Consider the following 27,080-nt stretch of genomic DNA (forward strand, 5'->3'; position numbering starts at 1 on the left):
AGACTGCTGACTTTCGCCATCCAGGGCCCCAGGGAGCATGCGGCAGGTGGCTGCAGGTAGACAAAAAGCAGGCCGGGTGCCAGCCCCCTACAGGGCCCCCAGGGGAACTTCAGAGACCTTCACGTTCAAGGTTGCATTTAACTGTTCCTTTGTGCTTGCACTCTGGTTCCACGGTCTTGAAGAAGGCTTGGGCTGTTTTTCTTCCTTATCAAGATGCTCTGGGCTGAGCTGAAATCCCTTTCCCATTGTGAGTCCAGGGAGCAGATGAAAGGCTACCTCCAGGCCTGGCAGGGGCCGGAGCAAACAGGGGGCTCTTGAAGGATTGCGGTCCAACCCATGAGCCTCCTCGTTCCCGAGACCTTCCACTCCTGGGTCGCCCAGGGGGTCACCTTCCATCCCCACCTGGAGGGCCATCCTTACAGCCCCAGGAGCTGGAATGAGACCCTTCACCTGTCGCCTGGCCTCTGTGGGCACCCACCACAGCCAGCCTGGGGCCCCCTCAGGCCCCACCCTCCTTTCACGCCATAGACCTGCTCACCACCCCTCCCCCTCCCCCATACCCTCCCCTGACCACTTTTCCTGGGGTGCCTGACCCCACGCACCTGTGGATGGGGCTGCTGGCACCCCACCCACCCCATCACCCCCTTGCAGATCTCACAGCCTCCTGCCGAAGCCCAAGCACTACCTGCCACAGCCATGCTGCACCCAGGTGAACTTCCAGCCGCACTGACCACTTCAGAGGTCACCAAGAGCAAACAACCCGCCACCCCACGTGGACCCCAGGTCCCTCCTCTGCTGGGGGGGGTCTCTGGAATCCACCCCACCCTTCCTTCCCAATAACCCTGAGCTTCCCCTACTGTGGGGCCCACTGGAGGGTGGTGAGGGAGGCGGGGAGTGACCTGGAGCAGCCTCTTCTGTCTGCCTCCCTGCCAGCCAGCCTCAGGCCTCTGCTCAGGCCACAATGACCAGAGAGACCTCCAGCATGGCCTCAGTGGGCACCCTGTGGACCGTGGCTCCAGCACCCCACTCTGCCCAGGCCCCAGGTCTGGCCAAGTCACCACTGATGCAGCACAGCCCCTCCCAGCTCCTGGGGAGCCGGAAACAAGATGTGGGAAAAGAGTGACATCAGGAAAGATTAGCAGTTCCTAAGAGGCTGGGGCAGGGCACCCCAGGGCCCCTCAGACCTGGGCCAGGGAGACCTGTCCTGGGAGGCTCTACGCTGGTCAACAGGCCCAGTGGCCCACGTCAGAAGACAGCCAAGGTGCGGCTCCCTGTCCAGACACCAGCAGGCTCCCAGAGGGTCCACCCAGCCCCACCTGACTGGCGGGATCTGCCTGAGCTGCTCCCAGGAGACCCAGTCTTGGCTGGGTGGAGGTGAATTGGGGGCATGTGGGGACCCAGGGGGTGATGAGGGTCAAGCGTCTCTGCAGAGGGGTCTCCACTGCAGCCCGGAGATGACAGCCACCCCAGAGCACACCCCCAGCCCTGGGAAGGGGGCTCCAGTAGCCAGGTGGGCAGCTGGACGTGGAACCTGGAGAGGCCTGGGCAGTGGGGGCAAGGGGGTTAGCAGGTGGCAGCCGCTGGCCTGGCCACTCGGCAGGACATCAGGGGCCCTCCACCCACACCTGTGCCCTGGGCTCACAGGCAGTGCCCCATCGCCCCTAGCCCGAGGTCCCTGCACTTTCCCTGCCCACAGCCCCAGGGTCTCTGCTGCCGGACAGCGAGGTCCATGAGGCAGGGGTCTGCCGACTGTGGTGCTGGTGATGCTGAAGACTAGGGAGGAGCCAGGAGCCAGAGGGCAGCCATGGGAGCCTGGGCAGTGGTCAACTTCGTCCCGTAAAGTGAGCCTCACAGGCAACAGCTGAACCTCCAGGGCCCTGCTGGAGGGACAGGAGACCAGGGAGGGCCCTCGTCCAGCTCCCGCCTCTCGCTGACCCAGCCCGGTGACCCGAGCAGAAGGAAATCCAAGCCCCAGCCCCTGCCTCCAGTGGCGTCTGAGGGTCTCGGCAGCCTGGCCCCTGAGGTGCCCCTGTACCCCCTGCCACGGCCGCCCGAACCTGACCCCACACCAAGAGGGACGGATGGATGACCAGAGCCAGGCTCGAGCCCCAGCACGCGGTGACGGGAGTCCTTGCATCTGGCCCTCAGACCGTGTCCCCAGACGGACCCCCAGCCCGCCCCTCCAGCCCCAGAGGAGGGGTCGGGCAGCCTCCACGGTGAAGGTCTGGAGGAGTCTCTCGGGTCTGGCCTTGCTGCGGCTGTGGCTGCAGCCTGGTGTGGGCGGTGAGGGGCTGAGTGGCTGCTTCTGGAGACGCTTCTCTTCTGAGATGGAGATCCGCCCTCGGACACCCCTTCCTGTTCAGTCCTGTTCTCACACACCCCTGGCTCCCGGAGGGGCTGCATTGCAGGCACAGGTGGCGGGCTTTCCTGCCCTTGCCACCGCCCCAGGTGTGTGTGACAGGCCAGCTGTTGCACAACTGGTGTTTTCGCCCCAGAGGAACCTGTGAGTCACTGCCCCAGAGCAGGGCTGCACCCCAAGTGCTCCCAAACAAAGGCACTTTGTACCCAGGCCCCCACCCCAGGTCAGGCCTGCCTGCGCACACCATCAGACACACAGGTGGGCAGACGTGCTGATGGCGGCGGCAGGCTCGGGCGTGGGTCAGGGGTGTGTCCCCAGCACCCAGACATGCTTCCCAGCCTGTCTCGACCCAGCTCCAGGGGCTGGGCTTTGGGGGACCCCAGGCTGCTGGAGACCTCAGCTCCCAGGTCAGCTCAGGTACCCCAGGCTGGAGATCTAGCACCTGGATGACCTGGGGCAGGGCCTGCAGCAGCCTGAATGCGGAGCCCAGAGGGCTCACTGGCCAAGCCTGGTCAGTGAGTGAGGGCTCCGGGACACAGCCAGGTCCTAGGTCAGAGCTCTGCATGCAGTCTGGAGGCCTGGGAGGAGTGAGGCTCCCTGCTGCCCCCAAGGAGCTTCCCAGGACAGGGGGTGGGAGCCCCCCTCGCCGCTGCCATCACCCATCACTGTGAGTCCGGCTCCTAGCCCCGGGCAGCAGCACCTCCCCACCCTAGGATCCAGGGTTTTGTGGCCACCAGTGCAGCTGTCCAACACGACAGCCTCCCCAGCTGGACCAACACCAGTGGGTCTCCCCATTGCCAAGGACCCTGACCACAGCCGTTCCTGGGCCTGGAAGTCTGCTCTGGGTTTGCTCCTGAGGGGCCTGGTGATTCCAGCTCAGCAAAGAAAGCCTTGGCCCCAGGGCAGAGGTAGAGGACACACAGAAACTCCACCCAAACACGTCACACAGACAGCCGGGACCATTCGTGCAGCTCTGTTCAGACCCCACGTCAGAGACAGTCCCCATCACAGCCACCACTAGGTCACTGGGAGTCAGCACAGGGACAGGTGCACGTCCCCCCAGAGGACATGTCCACCCAGGCCCCCTACATGCCCACACCCTCCAGCCACTCTCGGTCCTTGGCCCAGTTCACAGGAGCCAGGACATCCGGTCTGGCTGAGGATAGGAAGAGGCAGCCCAAGGGGCCCTGGGAGCAGACCCACCCTCACCCCAGGCCCACCTGGAGGGGTGAAGTCAGACCCAGAGCCAGGCCCCAGCCGCAAAGGGCCAGCGTGTCCTGGCTGCACCCTGAGGTCCACACCCTCCCAGGTGTCTCAGCCCAGGCCAGGTGGCCATCTCTTCTGCAAGCCTCATCCCCTACCCTGTCCCTTCTGCAGCCCCCAGAGAGGACCATGAGGTTCCTGTCCACCCCTGTCCCTCCTGGCTCCTGCCACAACCCAGGTGGGGCCAGTCTGCCAAGCCTGAGAGGACTTTGCCACTGTCCTCAGGCAGACACCCCCATTCCTGCCTGCTCTCAAACAGGACAGCACACTGAGGGCGCCGGGGGGACGGGGGTGCAGGGGGCAGGCTCCGACCCAACTCGGAGTCACGGCCACTCCCAGCAGGCCAAGGCCCGCCTCAGCCTCGGGGCCAGGACGGAGGTCAGGTGCGGCCAGGCTGCAGTCCCAGGACCAGGACTTGGGAAGCCAGGGCTGGAGGGAGCCAGAGGAAACCCTCCCGGGAGCCCCCTGCACTGCGAGTCCCCAGCCCCAGCGGCAGGCAGAAGGGTCCGCTGGAGGTTCTGGAAAGTGAGCGTTAGAAGGGCAGGCGAGGTCAGCCCGGCACCTCTCACTGCTCCAGTGTGGGACTTGGGGACAGGGCTCAAGCTGAGGCCGTCCAGCACTGCACCGGCCGCCCTGAATCCCAGCTCCCAAACCAGAGAGGCCAGGCCAGGGAAAGAGCCTGGTCCCCAGGCCCCCCATCCCCGGAACCTTCACTGAGCCCCCTGCCTTGAGCAGCAACAGCTCCTGCAAACCACCCACAGAACCCTCTGCTCAGGCTGGGTGACTGTGACCACAGGGCCCAGGGCCCTTTAGGGGTACTGCAGACCCTGGGAGCTGAACAAGCACTGAAGCTTGGGTCAGTCTCCAGGAGATGGTGGGGCTGAGAAAATGATGCAGTTGGGGCCAGGGAGTGGCCTTTGAGGGGCTTCACCCTGCACTTGGCCCCTTGTCCGCACTGGGAGCCCAGCCTGTGTCCTTGAGGGCCAGTCTGGGCCTGGGGCCTAAACCCCAGGCCACTCCAGTTCACTCCCCGACCCTCCTAGAGCAGCCACTGCTGCCTATCCCGGCCCCCCATTTCTTTGCTCCTGCACCCCCAGCCCAGGGGCTCAGTTGGAAACTGCACATTCCAGGGAATTACAGCTAAGTGGCTAATGACCTCCGATTAGGGGGCAGAAACAGGGACAAAAGTGAGACAGACCAGGTGGTGGGGGGCAGTGGAGCCAGGGTGTCGGGGCAGCCCCCTCCCCACCCGCCACCCACCCCCTCCCAGCCTGGCCACCTGCCTGCGGGAGCTCTGGGGCGGCCGGCTTACCCTTCCGCTCCTCATCTCTCGTTTCCTCATCTCCTGCCTCCCTACCGGCGCTCTCACAGGGCCCAGGTCCCGATCTCTGTCATCACAGCCCCTGCAGCAGGTCTCTGGGCTGGCTGGGGTGGGGACACTGGCTGGTGTTGAAGGACCATCAGGAGAGCCCCCGGGTGCAGCGAGGCCCCAGGCTGGGCGCTGGCCACCAACCCTCAGCATCCCAGTGACTGCACCTGGGTAGTCCCACCAATGCACAGCCTCTGTTTCCCCACGTAAGTGGGTGGGGAACACTCACTGGTGCTTGCGGCCAAGCTGGACTCTGGACAGCAGCCCCTGGAGGCCTAGGCTCCCACAGCCCCACACAGGACCATGTAATGGGAAGCAGGGGGCAGTGACCTCGTCCCAAGCCTCTGCCTTCACTGCGTGCCGCTCCCCCCACCCCCAGCCTCCCAACAGCGACCCCAGTGTGGCATTCACGCCTCACCCTTGCAGGCGGCTGGAACATTCCACTCAAACTTGGCCGGCGCCTGCAGCCACTGTGAAGCAGAGAACTGCCAACTGCCCCCAGGCCCCTCAGCCCCTGCTGCCACCCCGGGAGGACCAGGGAGAGAGTTGGGGACGGGTCAGCGGCCAAGCCCGCTGCTGCATGGACTGGCGCCCGCCTGGCACCAGCGTCTTCCTGCCTCATTACCCAGCCGGCTGCAGGGAGAGTCCCAGGGGAGTGGCTGGGTAACGGCCCTCAGGTTCCAGCCTCCACCTGCCTTACTTCCCACCCCTGCCCCTGAGCCTGCAGACCCTGGAGCCCCTGCCCTTCCCTGCTCAGCCTTGGAAATGGGTCTCCAGACTCTGCTGAGCCCCATCCCCCAGGTGTGTGTGAAGGGGTCAGGGGCCTGGCCTCCGCTCTCCAGGTGAGACCACCTGCCCAGGGCCCAGGTGCCAACCAGAGATGGTATCTTGGCCACTCTGTAGAGACCCTGACATCCCAAGACCAGTTTACATTCTTTGGTCTGGGTTTGCCAGGGGCCACAAGAGGTGGGGGCAGGGGCCCGAATCCACATGACCCGCAGGCAGGGCCTTAGAGGCCCATCTGGGCAGCTCTGATCCTGTCTTTGGGTCAAGGAGAAAGTGGCGAGAAGTAAGTTTCCTATGGGGTAACCAGGGAGACGAGAGCCCGCTGGACCACCCCCAGCTCCCCGCCACACATGCCGAGCTCTGCGCCCCTAGGCCGCAGGGACGCCCTCCAGGTGTACACATGGTGCAGGTGGCCCGCGTGCACGTCCTCTCCCCACCTGCCCCACAGGACTGGACCCTCTTGGGGGCAGCCTGCCTCATAGCACAGCACATAGCATCTGGCCACTGTCCTGTGGGTGAAACATAGGTTGCTGCCCCCCAAGGCTGGACCAGCCTTGGAATAGCGGAGGGGAGGTCCCAGGCCGTGGGCAGGGCTGAGCAGGGGCCTGGATAGACATCTGTTTTTGTCCACAGAGTAAACATGGCCCACAGCAGGTGCAGGGGCCATGGGGGCTGCACCTGGGCTGCCAGGGTGCTCAGCTGGAACCTCTGCCTTCAGGGCAAAGCCCAGAGCCACACTGTGGCCCAAGGAGTGTCCTGAGGTCGGGTCCCTCCATGGCACACTTCGGCCCCTGCCATCTCCCCAGCTGCCCCCATGATGATACAGTGACCAGGCGACAGGTAGGGCTGGGGGCTCTTTATTGCGATGACCACAGGTCTACCAGAGGGCAATGTGGTGGGCGGCAGAGCAGCTCCCCTGCGGCCCTGTCAGTGTCCTCACGTGCCCACGAGCAGGCCGGAGAAGCTGGAACCACTCTGGATGGTGAGGGCCAGCCCGGAGCCGTTGTCCATGAAGACAGAGGCATACTGTCCAGCCTGTAGATACCCCACAGTGGACGTCACCACCCTCAGGGCCCCGCCAGGCAGCATCCGCCCCAAGCCATGCGGGGCCCAGGGGTCCTCAGTGGCCACAGGGCCAATGTCTATCCACTTGCTGGGCTGGGTAGTGCCCAGGCTGAGGCTGAAGGCTCAGGACCCCTCCTGCCCCATTGGCCCCTGGCCTCACCTGCAGCTGCAGCAGCCCCTGCACGTGAACCGTGAAGACCCGGCCACTGCTCTCCAGGCCAGAGATGGCCTCCAGGGACCTGGACATGGTGCAGCAGGGGGAGGAGGAGGGCATAGTGGCTGTGGGGCTGGGACACCCCCACGCCGGTGCCCAGAGACCCGGGTGGTCCCACCCCAGTGCTCAACACAGTCCTCTGTGTTTGGGGCAGCCCTGCACCCTCCATGGGCAAGACGGTCCCCTGCCCCCTCAAGATGTCCCCTGCGACCCCCACGAGGGCCCACTCACGTGTGGCGATGGCACAGGGACTCGATGCAGACCAGCACCCGCACCGTGTCCCGGGCCCGCAGCCGTGCCCTGCCCTGCAGCTCTCTGCAGTCTGCGGAGACAGGACTGTCTGCAGCGCCCTTGGGAAGGATGGAGCAGAGGGCACGGGGGGGGAGCTGGGGGGCTTTGGGGCAGGTTGGGGAGGCTGGGGTGGAGACTCGTCCAGGCCCCCAGTGGAGGTGGGGTGGAAGCAGGAGGCATCTCTACAATAGGACCCAGGCCTGGGGCCCTGAGAGCCAGTCCCCACCCGCCACATGGGCGCACCCTGGCCTGGCCCCACTCACCCACGTGCAGGCTGGCAGAGAACTGGAAGATGGCAGTCACTGGGGCTGTGAACCGACCAGAGGCCAGGCTCAGGCCTGACCCCCGCAGGAAGGCGCCCTGGGCAGCGGGCTGGAGGAAGCAGGGAAGAGCAGGCTGCGGAGACAACTTGCACACCCAGCCTGGGGGAGGGCTTGTGGCCAACAGCCCCAACCCAGCAGGCCCCACCTGGGCAGGATGGAGGAGTGACCTGTGCATGGGATGTAGGCCCCAAGAGCCCCCCCACCCCCACCCAGGGAGGGTATCCCTGCCTCCAGGCCACCTCAGACCCCACCCCAAGTCTTGGCACTGCATGCATATGTCTGGGGGCCGCCTTGTGGTAGCTGCGGGCCCTGCTGACCTGTGGGGGCCCAGCCAGGATGCTGTCCCCAAGCTGACCGCTGTTGGTCATGAGTGTGCGCAGGGGATGCCCCTGGAGGCAACCAGGGCTTGCTTGGCCCCTCGGCCCCCACCCAGGCCCACCCCCAGTACCCACTCACGGCCTGGAAGCCCTGCAGCTCCACCAGCGTCTTCGCGTCCACCAGCACCGGGCCCTTCAACCGACAGTGGAAGGCCTCGGCCACCAGCCATCTGCCCATCCCCTCGGGCAGCAAGGGGTCCAGCAGCCCCGAGAACCGACGCTCAGTTGCATCTGTGGGGGCAGCTCGGGGTCAGCATGGGATCACCTCCAGAGTGACCTCCTGACCTCTGGGAGGAGAGGGGGTGGGGGTGGCCCACCTTTCAGCATCTCCCGGAACTCCCGCAGCACAGCCTCCTGGGTGACTTCTCCGCCAGGGGGGTCCAGGGGGTCCCGGGGGCCCAGGAGGCCCTGGGGGGCCAGAGAGGCCTCGCTGTGAGGAGGCAGGAGAAAATGAGGATCCTGATGGGACCCAGAGCCACCTGTCCCAGGCTCAGACCCCAGGGCTCACCGACGTCTTGTCCCGGCCTCGGCACCGTCTCTTTGCAGCCCCGTCATCTGGGCGCCGGACAAAGTTTAGCCATGTCATGTGGGCATCTGTGAACTGAGGCCCTGAGGCCTCAGGCAACTGAAGAGGGGGACAGGGCTAGTGTGTTGACCACCAGGCCCCGCTGGGTCCTGCCCCACTGCCCCCTGCAGAGATTGGGGAATCTCAGGGCCCAGGAGCCCCAGGCAGGACTCGGCACCCACAAGGAATATGGCTACAGGGCACTGCTGGCCATGCCGGGGACGCAGGCCAGATCCTGATGTTGAGGACCTCGGGTCTGGTTCTGTGCAGGAGCAACCTCAGCCTCTCCTGCTGCGCCCTGTTTCCGAGCAGACGGGCACACACGTGGACACATGGGGCTGAGGCAGGCAGTGGTGGGCAGGGGCAAGTTTTCTAGGGGCCTTCCCTGGAGCTCCAGAGCCACATTGGTCCAGGGAGGAATGGGCACAGGCCCTACTCTGTGCTGAGCACTGAGTGTGCAAGCTGGCAGCCTTGGCACGCCAGCTGGCCCTGCTCCTCAGCCTCGGACCCTGGCCACCTTGCTGTTGGAGCAGGGGCCGAGAAGGGCATGGCCAAGCTGACCTGAGACATGGCCCAGCCCTCCAATCATGCCTTCTAAGCCCTGTTTCTGCACCAGGACCACGGGAGAGGCAGGAGCACCCCACACCCAAAGTCAGAGGAGGAGACAGCATGCTAAGTAAGGGGGCATGAGCCCGGCCTGCACGCCAAGCTCAAACAGGAAGTCCACGAAATGACCAGGAGCATAGCAGACACTGGCCTGGCAGGAGACAGCCACTGCCACAAGGCCACGCTGGAGTGCCCTCCAGGCAGGGCAAGCCAAGGGGTCCTGGCCCAGGTCCAGTCCAGTGGCCAGTCCTCAGCCCCAAACACAACAAAGAGCTGGCTCCTGGGCAGGCTAAGGTTCCTTCCCAGCAAACCAGACAGGCCTTTACTCTGGAGGGCTCGGGGGGCAGGGGGGTGGGAGCACCTCCCACCCTGACCTAGGCCCCACCGGGGAAGGGAGAGGAGCCAAGAGCTTTCGAATGTTCCGGCCCTCGCACCGCTGCTGTCTGCCTGTTCCTCTGGCCGCCACCGACCCTAGCCACGTCTGAGGGCCCAGGGGGCAGGTGGAGGAGGAGCCACCCACAACAGGAAGGGCAGGAGTCCAGAAGTCTGGGGCAGGCCATCCTGGGTGAGTGCCGCATGGCCTGTGACAGCCCCCACGGAGGCCCCTCCTGGACAGAGGTCCACCTGTTTGCCACAGGGCAGGGGAACGGGGTGCCGGCAGGGTGGAAACTGCCACCAAGGACCCCTCCCCTGGGAGACTGGCAGGGATTGCCTAAGACCTTCCATGCCTGCCCCCAAACCAGCTGGCCACCCACCCTTCCCTGCCTGCAGGGCCCGAGGACTCACTCTCCTCAGCCTGCCCATCTGGAAAACAGGGCCTCGGGCTCCAGCGGGCCGCGTGGGCTGAGAGCAGCCGGGCTGGCCGCCACGGAGACGCCCTTGGGAGGCAGGAGCCCAGGATCAAAGGCTCGGGGGCTGGCAGGGGGCCTGGTTCCACTCGTAGTCCAGCAACCGGCAGGCCTGTGCTGCTGCGGTCAGCTCCAGGACCCCTCAGGCGATCCCCAGCCCAAGAGTGTGGAGACCTAGGGCTCAGTTTCCTCTCAGAGGGGACCCCAGGGGCAGGCTGAAACTGGAGGACTCTCAGGCCTGGAGCACATCCCCTGCCAGAGGCCATAGTGGGTGCTGGCTACCCAGCAGGGGGTCAGGGCAGGGACCTCCAGGAAGCACAGGGTCCCAGGACCCCGGGCCTCCCCTGGCGGCAGCAGCAGCGGCGGGAGTGGTGGGGCACCCAGGCTCCAGCGGGGGTCTGAGCCAGCTGCCTGGGGCTCCTCCCCGAGTGCCATTACACCTAATGGCAGCAGGTTGCTCGGGGCTTCGAAGGGTTCAGGGTAGCCCGGCTGAGAAGCCCCTCTGCTCCCTCAGCCCCTCCCTAGGCCCTGCTGCTGTGGTTCCTGCCCAAAGCCCCACCCCACACAGACAGGGAGGAAGGCCCAGAGAGGAGAGCCCCGCGGGCACAGCCTGCTGGGGGAGGATGGTGCCCACGTGCGCCTGGACCGCGCATACCTTGGGGAAGCCTGGTAGCCCCTCGCTGCTGGACGTGGTGGCGTTGGGGGACACCGGGCGCTGGCCAGGCTGCCGCAGCCTCTTGGGCTCCCGCCGTGCCCCGACGACCCTGAGGAGCTCGAGCTGCGACCAGAGGAGGGCCATGGCGGCGGCCCAAGCCCAGCGCATGTTGATTGGCAGCTTTGGACCCTGGCGGCCGTGCAGCGCCGTGAGCCCAGGCGCCGGGACGCACTCAGAGCCCCAGCATAGGGGCGCAGCCCCGGGGGACACCTGGCCGCCACAGGTGCATGTCTGCGCAGGACGAGTGGGGGCTGCCTCACAAGGCCGTAGGATGCACTCCCGTCTCGTCCCTGCAGGCTCTGCCGATCTCCCCTCTCTCTCCTCGCGAGCAGTGCCCTTGCTGCCCTTGCGGCCGCCAAATAAACCCTCCCCTCCTCCCCAAAGCTGGCGGGCTCCAAGGGGGAGGGCTCACGTGGGATGATCCTCAGCCTCTTGGGGCTCCCAGGCCAGCCCAGGGGCGTGGATGGGGGCGGAACCCCTGCTGACCACCCGCCTCCCACTTCCACTGCCTGAGGGGAGGGGCTGTGCCTCCCCAGACCCCCTACCCTGCCCCTTCAGGATGGGGATGCAACCCACCAAGACCCACGGGTGAGGAGACCCCAGCCACAAGCCACGCCCACGGTTGGCAGCTAAGGGCTGGGGCACCCCAGAGATGAGCCAGGTGGGGACCATATGAGTACCATCCCCCCAAGAACACGTATCCTCCCTCCTGGCTCAGGTAGAGGTGGCCACCTCCAAGGACAACAGTGGCCAGTCCCAGGGAATCCTGAGCTCATTCTTAAAGTCTCAGCTCCTGCAAGTGTCTGGCAGGCAAGTCTGCGCCTTCAGGTCACGTTGCGGAAGACCCCTCTGTGCCCCACCGGGCTGGAACCCTCGACGTGACCTGCATCCTGGTGGCCTGAGTGTGTCGCTGGCAATGCGCAGCCGTGACAGGCAGCCTGTGGACACTGCAGCTGTGCCAGCCTCCTGTGGGGTCCTAGGAGACCAACAGCAGGGGTTGGTCCTCCGGGACCCTGCACCACCCCAGCGGGTGCTGGACCACCCAGATAACAACCAAAGGGAGCCTCTAAAGTCATCCACACCTTCCGGCCACAGCCACCAACTGCCCCACGGAGGAAAGGCTCAGGACAGCTGCAGGTCCTCCTCACCCACCCGGCCCGGAAACCGAGACCCTGACACCCTGACTCCCGGAGGAGGAGGGGATATTGTAGCCCCCAGCCCAGCCCCCACCCACTCCCTGCACCCAGGAGCGGACGAAGCCTCAAACCTGGGCCTGGGGGACTTCTAGGGGAGAGACACAGGCCCAACGGGACAAGATCTTTTATTTCGGGTCACGTCAGACAGCAAGCTGCCACGGGTGCCAGGGGAAGGCTCTGTACAGCTCGGATCTGCTCCCACGGCTGACTAAGGGTTTTTAAAAGTTGAGATTTCACACATAGAAGAATAACAACGTTTGTCCAGTAAACTCTATTTGCTAAACATTCTGACTCCCAAGAAAGAGCCTCAGGAAACATGGGAGTGTCTGGACAAGCCGGCAGCGGACGGAGGGGAGGTCCAGCGTCCAGCACAGCCTGGCAGAGCCACACACGTGGGGGTCTGGGCCCAGCAGTGCAGCACCGCCACCGGGGTCCACTGTTGGTCGCAGGACGCCAGTGCAGTGGCAGACACAGCGCCTCAGGCACCCACAGGCCAAGCCAGCGCCCGCCCACAGGCTACCCCAGTGCAGGGCGAGAGGCAGTTGCGTTTCAAGACTCCAAGAGCACAAAATTTAGGAACAAAGATATAATGAAAAACTTTTCACAAAAGCAGGTTGAATACACACAATTGGTAAATCAAAGAGCAATTTTAAATAAATTGATCCAAAAATAAAGAATGTCAAGAATGCACGGTCGCCCAGCTACACTGCTGTTTCCTGCCAGCCTCCAGAGCGAGGTCACAGCGTCTCATCCGGGGGCTCCCAGATGCAGCACCTTCCAAACACCGTGCAGGTAAACTCATTAAGCAGAGACGTGGACCAGGAAGACATCGGCAATCCAGGGAATCACAGGTCCCAGATCTGAGACGAAGCCCGCCGGCTCTGCCCTGAACCCAGCCGCATCCTTCCCAGTAGCTTCTCCCTCTGACGCCCAGTCCCCCACATCGTCTTCAAGGAACCTGACATGGATCAGCTGTGAAAAGGAACGTGCGAGCCTATCTTTAGGGCAAACCAAAGATCTGGACCAAGTGTAAGGGAAGCCCCAAGTGTACAGAGCCTGCCTGGAGGGTGGGGCCCCATGGGGCTGCTGGCGGTCTCCACCCTCCACCAGCGCAGGAACCGGAAGACCCCCTGCAGCATGCAGGAGCCTGAAGGAGGCTGCGGGGTGAGGGGAAGCCAGCAGCATGACCGAGAGGGCCAGGCAGCTCAGCCCGATAACGTTAAGACAACAGCTTGTGGTCACTGAAAGTAAGCAGATTCTCAGCTTCAGCAAATCGAAGCACACGCGCATTAGAACCTGCTTTGTTCTAAGTGAACACAAACGTGTTTTAAATGCCGAGGCCAAAGCCCAGGTCCCCGACCTGCCGTGCTGTCCCTGGCCAGCTGGCCCCAGGCGCCCCCATCATGCCCCTCGAGACGCCAGCCTCTGCCTGCTAAGTCAGGGTCCCCAAGACCAAGAATGCACGCAGTGTTGGATAGGCATGGAGTTTTATATTTTTAAGTGACCAAATCTAATAAAATGAAAAACAGGTTACTAAAACAGGTCCAAAAGATAATACCGGAGATAAGCTATAAAACCAAAGTGTGCAGCCTCCTCATGGACACAGAGCCCCACAGCCCCTGACAGACCCCAGGACGAGAACAGGGGCTGGGACCCTCACGTCTCCTCCAAGTCCAAACCACACACTCTGGTTTCTGTTTTCCTTTTAAAGGTTTTAAAAAAGCTAACCCCAGGAGTCAGGTGGGTCGGGCCCGTGTCCGGCAGCACGTCCAGCCAGCCCGCGTCGAGCTCGGCCCAGCGTCCCTCGTTTCCGACCGCCTCTGCGGGTCGCGGCGGGGCTCACTCCTGCGCTATGCTTCTCAGCACGTATTTGACCGTGTAGGCAAAGGCCGCAAACCCAACTATAACAAACAAGTTCGCCAGGGCACCACCCAGGAGTCCGTGGTGCCGGTTGGCCTGCTGGAGGCCTGCGAGGTGCGGCCCGGCTCCCGGCACGTGCCCGTTGAGAAGCGGAAGCCCGTTCTGGCCGTGGTGCGTCTCCCCGTCAGGAACCACGTCCGGTAAGGGGAGAGCCTGGGGTCTGCTACTGAGCTCGTCTTGTGCTTTCTGTTTTTGCTTAATTTCCTAAGAGAAAAACAGCAAGAAACAAGGGTTGGTCTAGACAAATTGGTTCCTTCAGGACCAGGAAAGGGTCTCGAGTCGACCACAAAGACCCTGCCAAGTCAGCAGCAGCAGCTAGTCCTGTTTACAGATGCGGAGCCAAGTGACCTGTCAAACCACCGAGCCTGTGGACCGAGCCCTGGACCGAGCCAGGCGCAGCGGTGCTGAAACGCCACAGCCCTGGCCTTGTGCGGCTCAGCCACGTTCCCAGTGGCCATTCTGGCCCACACACCAGGACCCTTCCCACCACTCCCGGCTCACCCAGAGCCTCCGCAGGCCCAGCCCCCGACCCCCGACCTCTCCCCACCTTGGACCCACCATCTAAGCCAGGTGCCCTGAGGAGGGGGCCTTGAGGAGGGGGCAGGTCTGCTGTGACTGCCCACGTGCACCCCGCCCCCGTGCTCTAGGTCCACAGTGCAGGGACACATGGGAGCACACGTTCTCTTTGGAAAGAACTGAATTGAAGTGTTCCTGGCATGGGGAAAGCCAAATTGCCAACTTTCACTTTCTTACCTCCACAACTTCAGGAAATAATTCACAAAAGACTTTGTCTTTTAAATTAAACACTAAACTTTGTGCAGCCAGTTGTCTTTTCTAGGAAGAAAGAAAAGGGAAGTATCAGCCTGAAGGCGCATTTCAAGTCTGCCGCATTCTGAGACAGAGCGCTTCACTGTGAGGGCTGCTGTCGCCCTGCCCTGGGAGGCGCTCCATGAGCCTGCTCCGCACAGCAAACCAACCTGCAGGTTCACAGGCTGCTTATCTTCCTGTACCACCACCATGTTAGGCTTGGTTCCCACATAAAACAAAAGAAAAATAAAAACCAGGCACCAAGGAGCAGCCATCCTGACTGGGCGTGACAGCTGAGGAGGAAAAGGGCCCCGGAGCGGAGGTCTTTGCAGGGGTGCCCAGGCCCCCCCCCCCCCGCCACGAGCCTGGCTTCCACCCTCACCATGAAGTCCGACGTCTCTATACTGCCCAGGGTGGGGCCCTTCTCCACCATGAAGCTAAGGAGCCCCGTCAGGATGGTGGAGACAGACCAGGCTGGGTTCCACGTGTCCGGGTGGAAATCCGTGATGGAAAGACACAGCCTGAAAAAAAGGGACCCAGTCAAAGTGGTGCATGCTCGTCACGACCCCAGTCCGCTTCAGGAGCACCGCAGGAAGACCTTACCGTGTGTTGCACTTAAATCTTCCATTGGGAGTTATCATATAAATACTAGGAGGTTTAAAAGGAAATTCTCTGGGAAAAATTAGTTTTCCATGATAATAGCCACCTGTATCGAAACACAAGGAGCCTTGTTATTGTCCTCAGCAGGACAGCCCGCACTCCCCTCAGCCTCCCAGCCCTGCCACCCACCAGCCTCCCAATCCCCAAGCCCACCAGCCAACCATCCTGAACACACACGTCTTGCTGAGGTCTCACTGGGGATCGTGACCACCAACCAAGGGGGAGCCCTTGCCCTCCATGGCTACCGCACACCCCTCCTTGACCCTTAAGCACCCCCTCCCCAAGAAGAGCATCTGGACAGACCCTGCACAGGCTCTCCACTGGCCCCATGTCCACCCCAAGAGTGGTCCCCTCTCTCCCGTGCCACCTGATTCTCCTCCACCAAACTACACCCAGAAGCAAGTGAGCCCACCACAGTCTCTCCCACCTTAAACACAAAGACGAGTCTGACCCCCCACTCCCCTCCAACCCTGCCCACTGCTCCCTCTGCTTTACCTGAAATCCCTGACCTACCAGCCATCAAACACCCCACCGGGGCTGTGTGACCATGTCTCAGGCTCACAACCACCTCAAAGCACCCCCACCCCACCAGCTCTTCCCTCGGTACCGTAAATGACCCTCTAACTGGCACCTGCACCTGGACTTCTGGAACCTTCCTCAAACGCCAGACCTGTGTGCTGACCATCCAGGTGACACTGCCCCAGCACGTCCAAGATGGAATGCATGCTGTTTCCCTCCAACAGCAACTCCATCCTTGTAGTTACTCAGAGTAAAATCTGGGAAGCCCCCTTGCCCCCAGATCACACCCCTCCATCAGCAGTCCCATCAGCCCCACCTCCAGCCAATCCAGCACCCGGAGCTTTGGGTGACCTCACAGCTTCCATCCCTGCCCACCCAGCTTGAGGTCGCACTGGTCATCCCCAGTCAACGCCTCACACGGTTGCTCTCAGGGCAGCCCTGAGAGGCTGCTGGAAACGCAGACCCTAGGGCCTACCCCAGGCTGGATGAGCAGAAGTGCACATGACAGGCTCCTACGCACATGTGCGTGCATGCACGTACAGTGAGGCTGGGGGGCGCTGCCATGCCCTCCCCCCAGGATTCCCTGCGGCCCCCCAGCACATGGGCACAATCCCGCCCCAAAGATGGGGATACACAGGCCCGGAATTACCACAGGTCTCTGCTCCAGCGCCACGCCAGTGGTAAGGCGTGCTCCACCCCCCACCCCCTGCAAGGCTTTCCCTTCTACCCTGCGCTGCCAGTAGTGGAGGGCTGACCAGAGCCAGTGTCACCTGTAAGGCCACCTCAACAGGAAGACAAGCCGACGACTGAGGGATAAACTCTAGAGGGGACACTCAAAGCACACCCACCCTCAGAACCAGCGAGAACAGCCAAACTGGAAGACGAGCAGGAGGCACAAACAGGCGCTCTTCCCAGGAAGGAGCGGGAGCAGCCCGCTGCACTTCTCAGCCTGATCAGGACACAGCTCCAACAGCAGGGACGGGCGCCCTCCTGCGGAGGGGAGGGAGGCGGGAGGCAGACCTGGCCTCCTGGGCAGGACGACCCACCGGCAAACAGGCCTCTGGACACTCGCAATGACCCGGCCCTCCTACCTCTTGTCATCCACCTGAGAAATGCAACCAGCATGCCAGGTGAGGTCGCACATACCTGCCTGTCCTCAGGCAGGACCCTGCAGGTGCGAACCAAGGAGCAGAGCCGCAGGCGGGGCCACAGCCGGGGAGGCCTGCCACCCTCCCCACACCCGGATGTGCTGCTCTGAAGTGCAGACAAGAGATCCAGGGAGGGGTATCCTGAGGGCATGAAGAAGCCAGGCAGGGCTCTACTCGCCTGCCCTCTGGGGCACTTGACCCCTGGCCCGCAGCTCCTTCCTGCTTCTTTCCAAGTGTCCGTGGTGGTGGTGATGGGGCAGGGGGGGCCCTGAGCCAGGATCCTGGGACAGGAACCACCGAGAGGACCACGGCCCTGAAAGGCTGGGCTCGGAGGGTCGAGGGAGAACCATGCCACACTTCCTCCACTGAACTGCTTTTGCAACGCAGTCAGAAATTCCGTGGCCCAAGTTCTGAGGGGCGATCCTGGGCTCTGCTCTGTCCCATGGACCCACATCTCCCTTCAGACACCATACCATCCAATCAACGGAACTGCACTGCAAGTCTCAAAATCGGGCAGAGTGACTCTTCCCATCTTATTATTTTAAAAAATTATTTTAGCTCTTCTAGGTCTTTTGTTTTTCCATGTAAGTTTCAGAACAACTTTTTAAAATAAGCTTGTGCATGTCTACAAAAAACTGTTACGGTTTTGACGGGATGGTATAAAACCTACAGCTTACACTTGCCTAACGGGAAGCCCATCTGAACCATAAGACGTGTGTCTGGAGCAGCACCAGCTCGGAGCCCGGAGCAAGGACAGGCTCAGTGGGCAACCAACACAGAGCCAGACAGACGTGGAGGTGGGAGGGCAGCCACGAGACTGGGAAGGAAAGGCCAGGATATCCAGAAGTCAGAGGAGCAAATGAAGGGGAGGCCAGAGTCCACACAGGTCCAGACACTTGAGGCCTGAGGGCCCTCTATCAAACACGGTAACTTTGAGGGTCCCTAGGAGACCCTGATGAAGGCAGTCAGCAGAGGGTGGAGCTGCAGGGAACAAAATGTGGCCGAGCTGAGGAGGGGACAGGCAGCAAGAGAGGGCAAAACAGCAGGTGCTGAGGAGAAAAGGGGAAGAGGGGCAGCAGAGGGGAGGGGGGAGGGGACAGAGGAGGGGAGGGGCAGGGGGGAGGGGAGGGGCCGTGGAGGGGAGGGGGCAGTGGGAAAACCTGTCTCTGAAGGGACTCTACAAGGTCTGGAATTTTCACAGCCTGAGGACCAGGAACAGTAGAGAAACACGCAGCAACAAGAACAAGATGTTGGGTCTGGAAAGGCAGGGACTTTTACTGAGAATGAGGGGCTGGGGGGGGGGGTCGAGGGTCTCCTGCAGTCCCAGCCCCTACACACCTCCTCCCCCGCCGTCTCCATCCACCCCTGTGCAGGCGTCAGCCTCACACACCAGCAACAGTTCAGGCTGGTCTTGGGGGGTGGGGGTGGGGAGCCTGGTTACACCATGAATGTTCACTACTGTTGACAAAATACTGAAACCACAGAGAACAAAAAAACTTAAAACCTAGCACAATCCTACTTGGGAGAGAGACCCCTGCTCCTCCCTGGGGTCTATTCAAGTTGGGCAAACACTCAGCACATGTTCACTAGGCACTTCACCACGAGGTGCACAAGCTGTCCACAGCCTGGCTTCAGCCCTGCTGCTGGGAACCCCACACAAGGCCGTCACCAAACCCATCACCCTGCTGTTGGGCATTTGGGGGTCCCCAATGTAACACTCTAGTAACATACCCAGCCTACAGATACGCCTCTGCACGCGGGTTTCCCTAGGTCAGATCATCCCAGAACAGGGATTCCTGGGCCAGAAGAGAGTCCCGTAAGGCTGGTGACACATCTGCCAAACTGCCCACGGTGCTCCTGAGGGTCCAGAGAGCCCGCACTCCCTCCTCAGCAGCACATCCAGTGACATCATACGCAACCCCCTACATGTGCGTAGACAAGAGTGTGCCCCTCTGGCCACTTGAAGTCAGGGGCCAGGGGCCAGACAACTGCCCACCTGGCCCCAGCTCTGCCCTGGGCTCAACCTGGCCCAACCCTGGGCTGGCACTAGGCTCCCCTCAAGCCCCTGGAGACTCGCTGACTGCCAGCTCCAAGGTCTACTGTGCAGACACCAAAGGACACTGGGGGCATCACCTGACCCGGCAGGTCCTGCAGCCCCCATGTCCCAGTGCCCTATCCACACTGGGGCCCGCGGCTGACTCAGAGGGCTTAGGAGAGTGAGCGCTCAGAAAATGACCTTTTGTTCCTTTGACAACATACATCCTGGCCTGAAAAACAGCAGGAGACCAGCCACATTTTACTTTTATCCAGTCTGTTCTCAGAGCTCTGATCCCACTGACACTGGACATACTTACAGAAATCCCTGAAGACCAAGACATGTTGCAAAACCATTCTCTGAGCAAACACTTCTAGGACTTGGGGAAAACTACAATGAGCTCCAACTCAGTCGTCTCATTGACATGCACACAGACAGAGTGGTGTTCACAACTGACACACATGCACAGAGAGAGTGGCGTTCACAAGCAGAAGGTGCGTGGTCTGCTGGGGGCACAGAAGCTGCCTCTCGTCCCATAACTCAGGGCAAAGACTTACCTTCATAGGGGGTCATCTCAGGGCCTCGGACCACATAGTGCCTGAGGGAGAAAAGAAAATCAGTTGGCTTCAGGGATGGAAGACTCCAAAATCTGAGTCACCCCAAGGCCGGGGATTCTAGGGTCCACCCGATGCTCAGCAGTGAAGTGAAGCTCAAACCCAGCCCGGCTACGCAGCTCCAAAGCTCTCCAGTCCCTTCGTGCTGCCATAACGGATCAGAGACTGTGTCCTCCAAATCTTCACAAAATTCTCTGCAGCCACAACAAAGTAAGCAAAAAGATAATCCCCTCTAACCAAAAATCAAAAAAGTTTTAACTGCACAATTTATTCTTGAGATGTACCTGAAAACCAGTATCTTTCAGTGTGCCCCAGTATCACGCTGTAGCTAAACCGGGACAGCCATAGACGTGAGGAGGCTGTGCCCCCAGCACCAATGTCCTGGAAGAACCAGACAACCTCAGAGGGGCTGTCCTCTGGCAGCAGGGACCGGGACAGCCCGTGATTGTCACCAGAGTCCTCACACGGAGGGAGCCTCAACCAGAAGCAGCAACCCTGGACTCCCATCTTCCACACAAATAGAGGCTTCAGCTCTGCATCAAGAAGGGTTTGAGCTTATGAATTTTCAAAGAAAACAGAAGTGCACAAAGAAGAAAGAACTAACCAGAAATACCAGATAAGACAAAACTGCACACATGCTGGTCCCTCCAAACACTGCTTCCCACCAGGATATTCTGACATCGGGGATCACACCAGCCCTGCTACCGGCTGGCTGATATATTTCACTCAAGAAATACTGTCATCCCACGTCAGCGGGTCAGGAACACACATGGGAACGGTCCTTAATTGGTTACTGCTCCCGATTCCTGTGCCCAGTGTGAGGACACTGGGAAGAACTGGTGAGCAGTGCCCCAAGAGCGTCCAGCAGCCCTGGGGCGATACAGTGAGAAACACTGGGAGGCCAGGCCTCTTCCCAAAAAGCACTCTCTTCTCCCAGCTGAGAGGACAGACAACCACAGCCGAGCAGAAGGGCCTGCACACAGGGCCCTTCACCCTGTCCTCAACTGGCAGCTGGGAACTGGAATCCAGGGGAGTCGCACCATCTCAATGGCATCTAATCTGTTGGCGCAAACAATGTGGTTAATGCTGACAGGAAGCCTGCTTTCCCGCTGGGAGTCTGGAATATCAGAAGGCACCAGGCAGGGGTGCCCCCGTGCCCCACCCCCAACTGAAAACGCTGCTGCCAGGTCGGAGGGGCTTCCTGGTAGACAGCACCACACACGTGTTGTCACAGGTGACGGGACGCACAAGCTCCAGGGGACCCCACCCTGCGCCTCTTCCCTTCACTGGCTCTGCTCTGTCTTTTCACTGCAATAAACCTTTGCGGCAGGTCCTCCCAGCACATGATACAACCTGGAACCCAACTCAGCTGCAGGAGGGGTTCCCCACACAATAAGGACGTCTCCTCAACTGCCACAGAACTGTCCCTCCATCGGACAATGACGTCCTGGGAACCACACTTGGTTTCTGTCATCTGGGGGCAGGGAGAGCTCTGCCGGCCTCCCCTGAGAACCCTCCATCCCACTCAGAGCTGGCCCTTCTCTGTAAGCTGAGGAGGATAGACCCAGAACCCTTGAACACCTCTCCAACCTGGAAAACACTTCCTTTTAACTCAGTTAAACCTCTTTTCTCTAGATTAAAAAAAAATTAAAAGTTCTTGTTAAGATTAAGACATAAAACCCTTCAGGGGAGGGTACAGCCTGAAAGCGTGTGCTTAGCACGCACAAGGTCCAAGGTTCAATTCCTCAGCACCTTTGTGTAAAGAAAGAAACCTAATTACCTCCCCCTAAAACAAAAAACAAACAAACAAAAAAAAATTTTTAAAAAGTAAGTAATGAATCATTAAAAATAAATAAAACAAAATACCTTCTAAACAAAGAGAAAATGCTCCTAAACACTCCTGGCAGCACGGCAGTGTGGCAGGAAGGAGCTGCTGTAAGCACAAGCCCATGAGGCCTGCAGTGCGGCCATCAGGACCCTGGAGGCTCTGTCACCAACTCTCCAGGGAGGACAGGACACACACGGCACCAAGGAGCAAAGGGCAGAGGAGAAGCATCCACACACAGAGCTTTTCCTCCAAAAGCCAGGAGATCTGCAGGCCCAAAGCCTCCCCTACAGACCCTGCAGGCCCAGGGCTCCCGCAGGAAGGACCCTCCCTCCAGCCCCAGCATGCAGGGGTCAAGGAGAGCCCCGCCACATCCCCGGCTGCTACGCATTATGATGATGACCAGAGTGACTGCAGGCCTCAGAGTCCACTCACACGTGAAAAGGGTGCGGGGCCCCTTTCCCGCACTGTAATGGGCCCACCCAGCCCGACCCCAGAGAACCCGGCTGATGGGGGTGCAGCTGAGGGCGGACACAGCGCCTTACCACTCAAGAATGTTGGAAGGGAGGGGCTCAGCACAGATGTAAGGCACAGGGTCTTTCTTAATTCGAAGATAGTCCTGCTTGAGTCGCTGGGTTGCTGTTGTTGGAGCTCTCTTACTGCTGTTGTTGCTCATCTGTGGAAAGCAAACACCACCGTTTACAAAGAACAGAGTCCCTGATCGCCTTCGCCACCCACAGCCTCAGCCGCCCCACGTCCGCCGTAAGGTCTGCACCCAGCACTCCTGCTGGCTTCACCCTAGCCGCCCAGAGTCCAGGCCCGTGGGCCGTCTTGACTTGCCCACACCCTCAGACACCGGTAGGCCTGGCAGGTTCTCCTTTTCCTGCTACTACCTTCGCCTACGTGACGCCATCAGACGCAAAGGGTAAGAAAACCCTGCAGCCTCACTCCTGCCCACAAAGAACTAGACAGAAAGACAGACGTCCATTTCCAAGGGTCATAGGGGGATGCACCCAAGCAACCCCGGACGTCCCTCCAGCTCAGGGCTGGGCGGCGCCACGCGCAGGGAGGGGCACCCACGGAAACATGCCCCCACCTCCGTGCCTCCAGCTCAGGGCTGGGCGGCGCCACGCCACGGAAACGAGCCCCTACCCCGTGAGAGCCTGCTTACCACTGGTCACAAGAGGGTGGGAGGAATGGGGAGTGGAGGAAGAGCCTCTGACACTGGAGAAAGGGATGGAGACCCCTGAAAGACTCGCACACGCTGGGCAGAGGAGCAGGAGTGCCTTCCAGGGAGAAGGAACGACAGGTGGGCAGACGCTAACACAGCAAGGTGTGTCTGACGGACAGCACTGGATCACTGCGTCAGGAGCCAAAGCAGGGACTGGCAGCTGACAGGCTGGCCAGGGAGGCAAGGCCAGGCCGTCAAGCAGCACTTCAGAAAGATTTTATGCTCAAGTCTTAAGGCAGATTAGATCTTCTGTTAGAAAGGTCACTCTGGTGGTTCAGCACAGGACGGATGGGACAGACAGGACAGCGTAGGAGGGACAGGAAAGGCAGGACAGTACCAAAGGCGGGGGACCGGGAGTGATGAGGCAGCCATCGTTCAAGAGAAGAGACGTGGCCTGGAGCAGGGAACCCTGGGACACCTCAGCTATGCTCCAGAGGTGGGAAGCGGGGCAGGGATGTGGAGGACAGGACTCCCCACTCTCACAGGCCCCAGAGCAGCCCCAACTAGACCTGCTTAGCGTTAGTACTTCTTAGCGCTTGACGTTAGTAGTACTCTCGTGTGAGAAGCAAAACTTCGCACAATGTAAGATGGAAAAGCAAAAAAGTTCTACGAAAAATTATGTGTGAAAGCCACTGGTCCAAGCCATGGTGGAGACAGACGACGCACAGAGTGTGCAGCGCAGAGATGGAAAAGGGCAGAAAGCGCATCCAGGGTGGAGGGGACACGGACCGGATCTGACAGGAAGGGAAGAGCCAAACCCAGCCCGCTCACCTCTGAGCACCCACACTCTGCCCGAGTGTTCCCAACCCACCTTGCTGTAGCGCCTGGCATCGGTGGCCAGGATCTCCACCCAGACCTCCCTCACCATGCCCGCCTCCTCACTCAGCCTGGGGCCTCTCACTCCCAGCTCCCAGGGACCACCACACACTCACTCCTTCCCTCTCGTCAGTCTTTGCCCACATGACCCCACCAGAGGTCATGGCCCTGGCCTCGCCGAATTCTCCTCAGAGCACTCTCCCACCAGACTATGACCAGGGCTCAGTGCCTCACTGCACCCCCAGGGGGTCCTCCAGCACGCATCATGGCCCAGACCTGCTTCCTGCTCTGCTAAACCTCGGCTTCTCGCTCCCCCTCCTTCCCATCCCACCACACACACCTTGAAGCATGATCCGTCCGTCTTCCCACAAGCTACCACAACAGCCTTCCTGCTGGCCTCCAGGCTCTGGCCTCTCCCCATTCCGTCCACCTTGTACACTGAAGTCAGATTAACTTTCTCATCACACAGTTCTGACTGCAACCCTTCAGAACTCACCCAGAGCCAAGCACATAAATGTCAACGCCTCTCTCTGGCTGCAAAGTCCTCTAAAGAGCAGTCCCAGACAGCCTTCTAGTTCCTGACTCCTAAGGCCCCTGACACGGCCTGAGCCGAACGGCCTTCTCACCCTCACTGTACAGCTACCTTCCAGCCCAGACTCCACTGGCAAAAAAAAACTCACCTAGGCCCTTCCAAGCCTAGCTTGAAAGCTAGTCTCTTAAAAGCCTCCCTGATTCCCCCAGACTAAGGCCTCCCTGCAACCCAGCTCCACCCCACACAGGTGCCTGTCGAGCCCAGAAGACCCCACTGGTGTGCCTGTAGCAGGAGCAGGCTACACACCAGCCTGGAAGGGAGTGCTTCCCGCACAGCACTGCGCCCAAGCTCCGGCCCAAGAAGCTGAATAGGCCAGGTGTCACCTACTCACAAATGCAGCAACAATCCAAGCAGGACCACCACCCAGGACTTGTTCTGTTTCTCTCAGCTGTTTACCCTAAAGTTAACACTCATCCATGTACAAAACAATTGCCTGGATAACTCAAAGACAACTGTGTATGGACTCAGTTAAGTGGTCGGGCTGGACGCTTCATGGTTAGTGGACAGTCGTACAAACTACATAAAATAGTTCTTGCCTGGCTGGTCACAAATGAACTCTTCTCTTGCTTTCAAAGGCGTAATCTTGAGACTCCTACTCAAGATTCAATTCCTCAGTTCACTAAAAGGAAAGGGCTTCCTAATGACCCCTCTCTTGCCTCACTCAGAGCAGTCCCCTCAGGCTTGTCCAGGTGATTTCAGGTGAGACAGTTTCTCCCAGTTTTCCCCGCATATATTGTCCACAGCATGCACACAGGTCATGAAGTGTGTCTCAGGCACCCTTGAAACCAAGTCTCCACAGACAGAGCACACAGTGTATTGCATTCGAAGAAAATAGGGTACAGACTTTAAAAAAGAAAACAAAACAATAAACATGGCAAGCATGCAAAATTTCAGTACAGAAAAGCAAAAGGAAAGCAGTCTGCAACCCACAGACAGCGACATCGCAGTGCGTTCAGTGCACGCTGGGGCAGTCTCTGTTCTACCAGCACCCTATTCCCTTTCCTCCAGATATCCTCCCGCTCAGCGTCCGCGCACTCCAGTGATGCTGGGGCAGAGACCTTGGCCTGGCCCGCCAGACGGGCACGTGACACACCGGTGGCCAGAACATTCACGGAAGTCTCTCCCGTCACCACCAGGACTGCTCACAGGCTGGACGGAAGCCCAGGCTGACGGAGACAGCCCCACCACCACTCACACACCTGCCTGAGAATGGAGCCGCCCAGAGGTGGGCACAGCCGAGATATGCAGGTTACTGGCTACAAGTTCTAGGCACCAGGACCCAACCTTGCCTGAAGACATGCTGGACTTTTCAGTTAAGTGAGACCCTGAAATTCCTTTCTGTTTAAGGTAGATTACACGAAAGGTCACTCACGTGGAAAGTACAGAGCCCTGAACCACCTTCGTGGTGTATTCTGTGTACTTACTAGCTCCATTCCCACTGAGCTGTGGCCTTACCTCTCTGTAGCAGTTTCATGCCTGGACCGGGCAAGTGGCTGGGAATGAATATGAATTAAATACAAGCCAGCTAAGTGGCCTTAATTAGAAACGAGGCTACACCCTTACACCTGGACAGAGGTGAGACGACGCAGATAACCAGTACATGTGGACAGGAGGGCACAGCTGAGGCACTTGCCCAGGGCCCGCTCTAGCTGGCAGGCGATGGAACCACCCGACTCCGCTTCCCACTCTTACCGCCTGGACTTTCCCTCAGTTACCGCCTCAAGCGCATGCCCTTAGGCACACTCATTCGTGGTGGGACTTGTGAAGCAGTATGCAGTCCCAACTGCTCGGGGTTTGAAGCGGCAGCAGGCTCAAGGCAGCCACCCTGCCCCAACACGGATTCCCAGGACACGTTACAAACCAAGCTCTACGCCAGCTCGTCCTAGCGGTGCCCGCAAGGTTGCCACTAACAAGAGACTCCTCCGTGGGACATTAACCGTGTGGCTAACAGAATGCCCAAAGTGGCCGAAAGACGACCCGGCCCGGAGCCCCGGGCGCCCCGCCGTAACCGACCTCGGGTTCCGCGCACGGAAGCTCCGAGCCAGGCCCCGCGAGCGTGGATGGGGCGGGGACGGGCCGTGCGAGGGGCCCCGCGCCCGCCGCTCGTGCCGGCTCCGGCAGGGCGGACGCGCGGCCGAGGCCCCGGCGCAGGCCCGCGGCACGCGCTCACCTCTTCCCGTCGCCGCAGGTGGGCCGCCGCCGCGCTCGGGCTCGCCGTGGTCGAGGCCGGAGCAGGGAGCGGAAGAGTGGGGCCCGCGCCGCACAGCCGCACAGCGCCGGGACCGAGCCCACCTGACCACCACCGCCGCCGCCGCCGCCGCCGCCGCCTCCTCCTCCTCCTCAGCTTCCAAGATGGCCGCTAGAGGGGCGGGGCCGTCCCCACTTCCGGTTCCGGGGCGCAGTTTGCCGTGGGTGGCCGCTCTAGGCGACCAGGCGGACGTAGCCGGCGTCTCGCTGCAGCCTCCGGCCCCCTGTGGCGGAAACAGTCTGCGCGTGCGCACTGGCGGGCAGCTCCGCGGGGCGGATCCTGAGCCCCGCGGCGGTCTGGTTCGCCAGCCAAGGCTTCCTGGTTCGAAGATCCCTCCGCCACAGCTCTGTCTGGCTGGTGGCCCCGGGGGCAGTCACCTGTCGCAAGGGTCCCGGACCCCCACGTTCCCTCCTCACGATCTCCGGCCTTCCCTGGGAAGACAGGCCCACTTAAAGGGTGACCCCCGCGGCGCCGGCGTGAGCCCCGCCCGGGTTCACCAGGACCTCCACTGTCCCTACGGCCCCCTTTCTAAGGATCGGCCCAGTCCGGTCTGGGGGTCCTAGTTCTTGTGCTGACTTAACAGGAGAGTGTGGGAGGCACGCGGGGGCCCCAGGCCCCAGTGGCAGAACCACCCGGGGCCCCTGAGATTCAAGTCCCAGTTGGCTTTGTGTGGCCACAGTGAGAGATG

General features: G+C 61.0%; 2 protein-coding genes across 8 annotated transcripts; both read right to left on the reverse strand.

Moving 5' to 3' along the window:
* Positions 1–6,618: 6,618 nt before the first annotated feature.
* C1QTNF12 (C1q and TNF related 12) lies at positions 6,619–11,155 on the reverse strand. 5 transcript variants are annotated; one of them, XM_032494875.1, is made up of 8 exons: positions 10,722–11,155; positions 8,556–8,672; positions 8,365–8,477; positions 8,127–8,278; positions 7,611–7,815; positions 7,284–7,406; positions 7,003–7,081; positions 6,619–6,812 (listed from the first exon to the last, which is right to left on the reverse strand). In XM_032494875.1, exons 2-8 carry the CDS (start codon positions 8,600–8,602, stop codon positions 6,635–6,637), a joined length of 897 nt encoding a protein of 298 aa, XP_032350766.1. In that variant the 5' UTR covers positions 8,603–8,672; positions 10,722–11,155; the 3' UTR covers positions 6,619–6,634. The 5 variants fall into 5 exon arrangements, with proteins under 5 accessions (XP_032350766.1, XP_032350770.1, XP_032350768.1 ...); XM_032494879.1 differs by having other exon boundaries at positions 7,288–7,378; positions 7,611–7,719; positions 8,560–8,672; positions 10,722–11,154; XM_032494877.1 differs by having other exon boundaries at positions 7,611–7,719; positions 10,722–11,152.
* A 1,393-nt stretch (positions 11,156–12,548) lies between these two features.
* UBE2J2 (ubiquitin conjugating enzyme E2 J2) lies at positions 12,549–26,514 on the reverse strand. Of its 3 annotated transcripts, none has more exons than XM_032494882.1 (8): positions 26,315–26,442; positions 22,051–22,181; positions 19,624–19,664; positions 15,308–15,410; positions 15,087–15,225; positions 14,651–14,731; positions 13,853–14,101; positions 12,549–12,723 (listed from the first exon to the last, which is right to left on the reverse strand). In XM_032494882.1, exons 2-8 carry the CDS (start codon positions 22,179–22,181, stop codon positions 12,715–12,717), a joined length of 753 nt encoding a protein of 250 aa, XP_032350773.1. In that variant the 5' UTR covers positions 26,315–26,442; the 3' UTR covers positions 12,549–12,714. The 3 variants fall into 3 exon arrangements, with proteins under 3 accessions (XP_032350773.1, XP_032350771.1, XP_032350772.1); XM_032494880.1 differs by lacking the exon at positions 12,549–12,723 and adding an exon at positions 12,730–13,107; XM_032494881.1 differs by lacking the exon at positions 12,549–12,723 and having other exon boundaries at positions 13,448–14,101; positions 26,315–26,514.
* Positions 26,515–27,080: the final 566 nt, after the last annotated feature.

Source organism: Camelus ferus, chromosome 13 (genome assembly GCF_009834535.1).
Source record: "Camelus ferus isolate YT-003-E chromosome 13, BCGSAC_Cfer_1.0, whole genome shotgun sequence".
Taxonomy (NCBI): Eukaryota; Metazoa; Chordata; class Mammalia; order Artiodactyla; family Camelidae; genus Camelus; species Camelus ferus.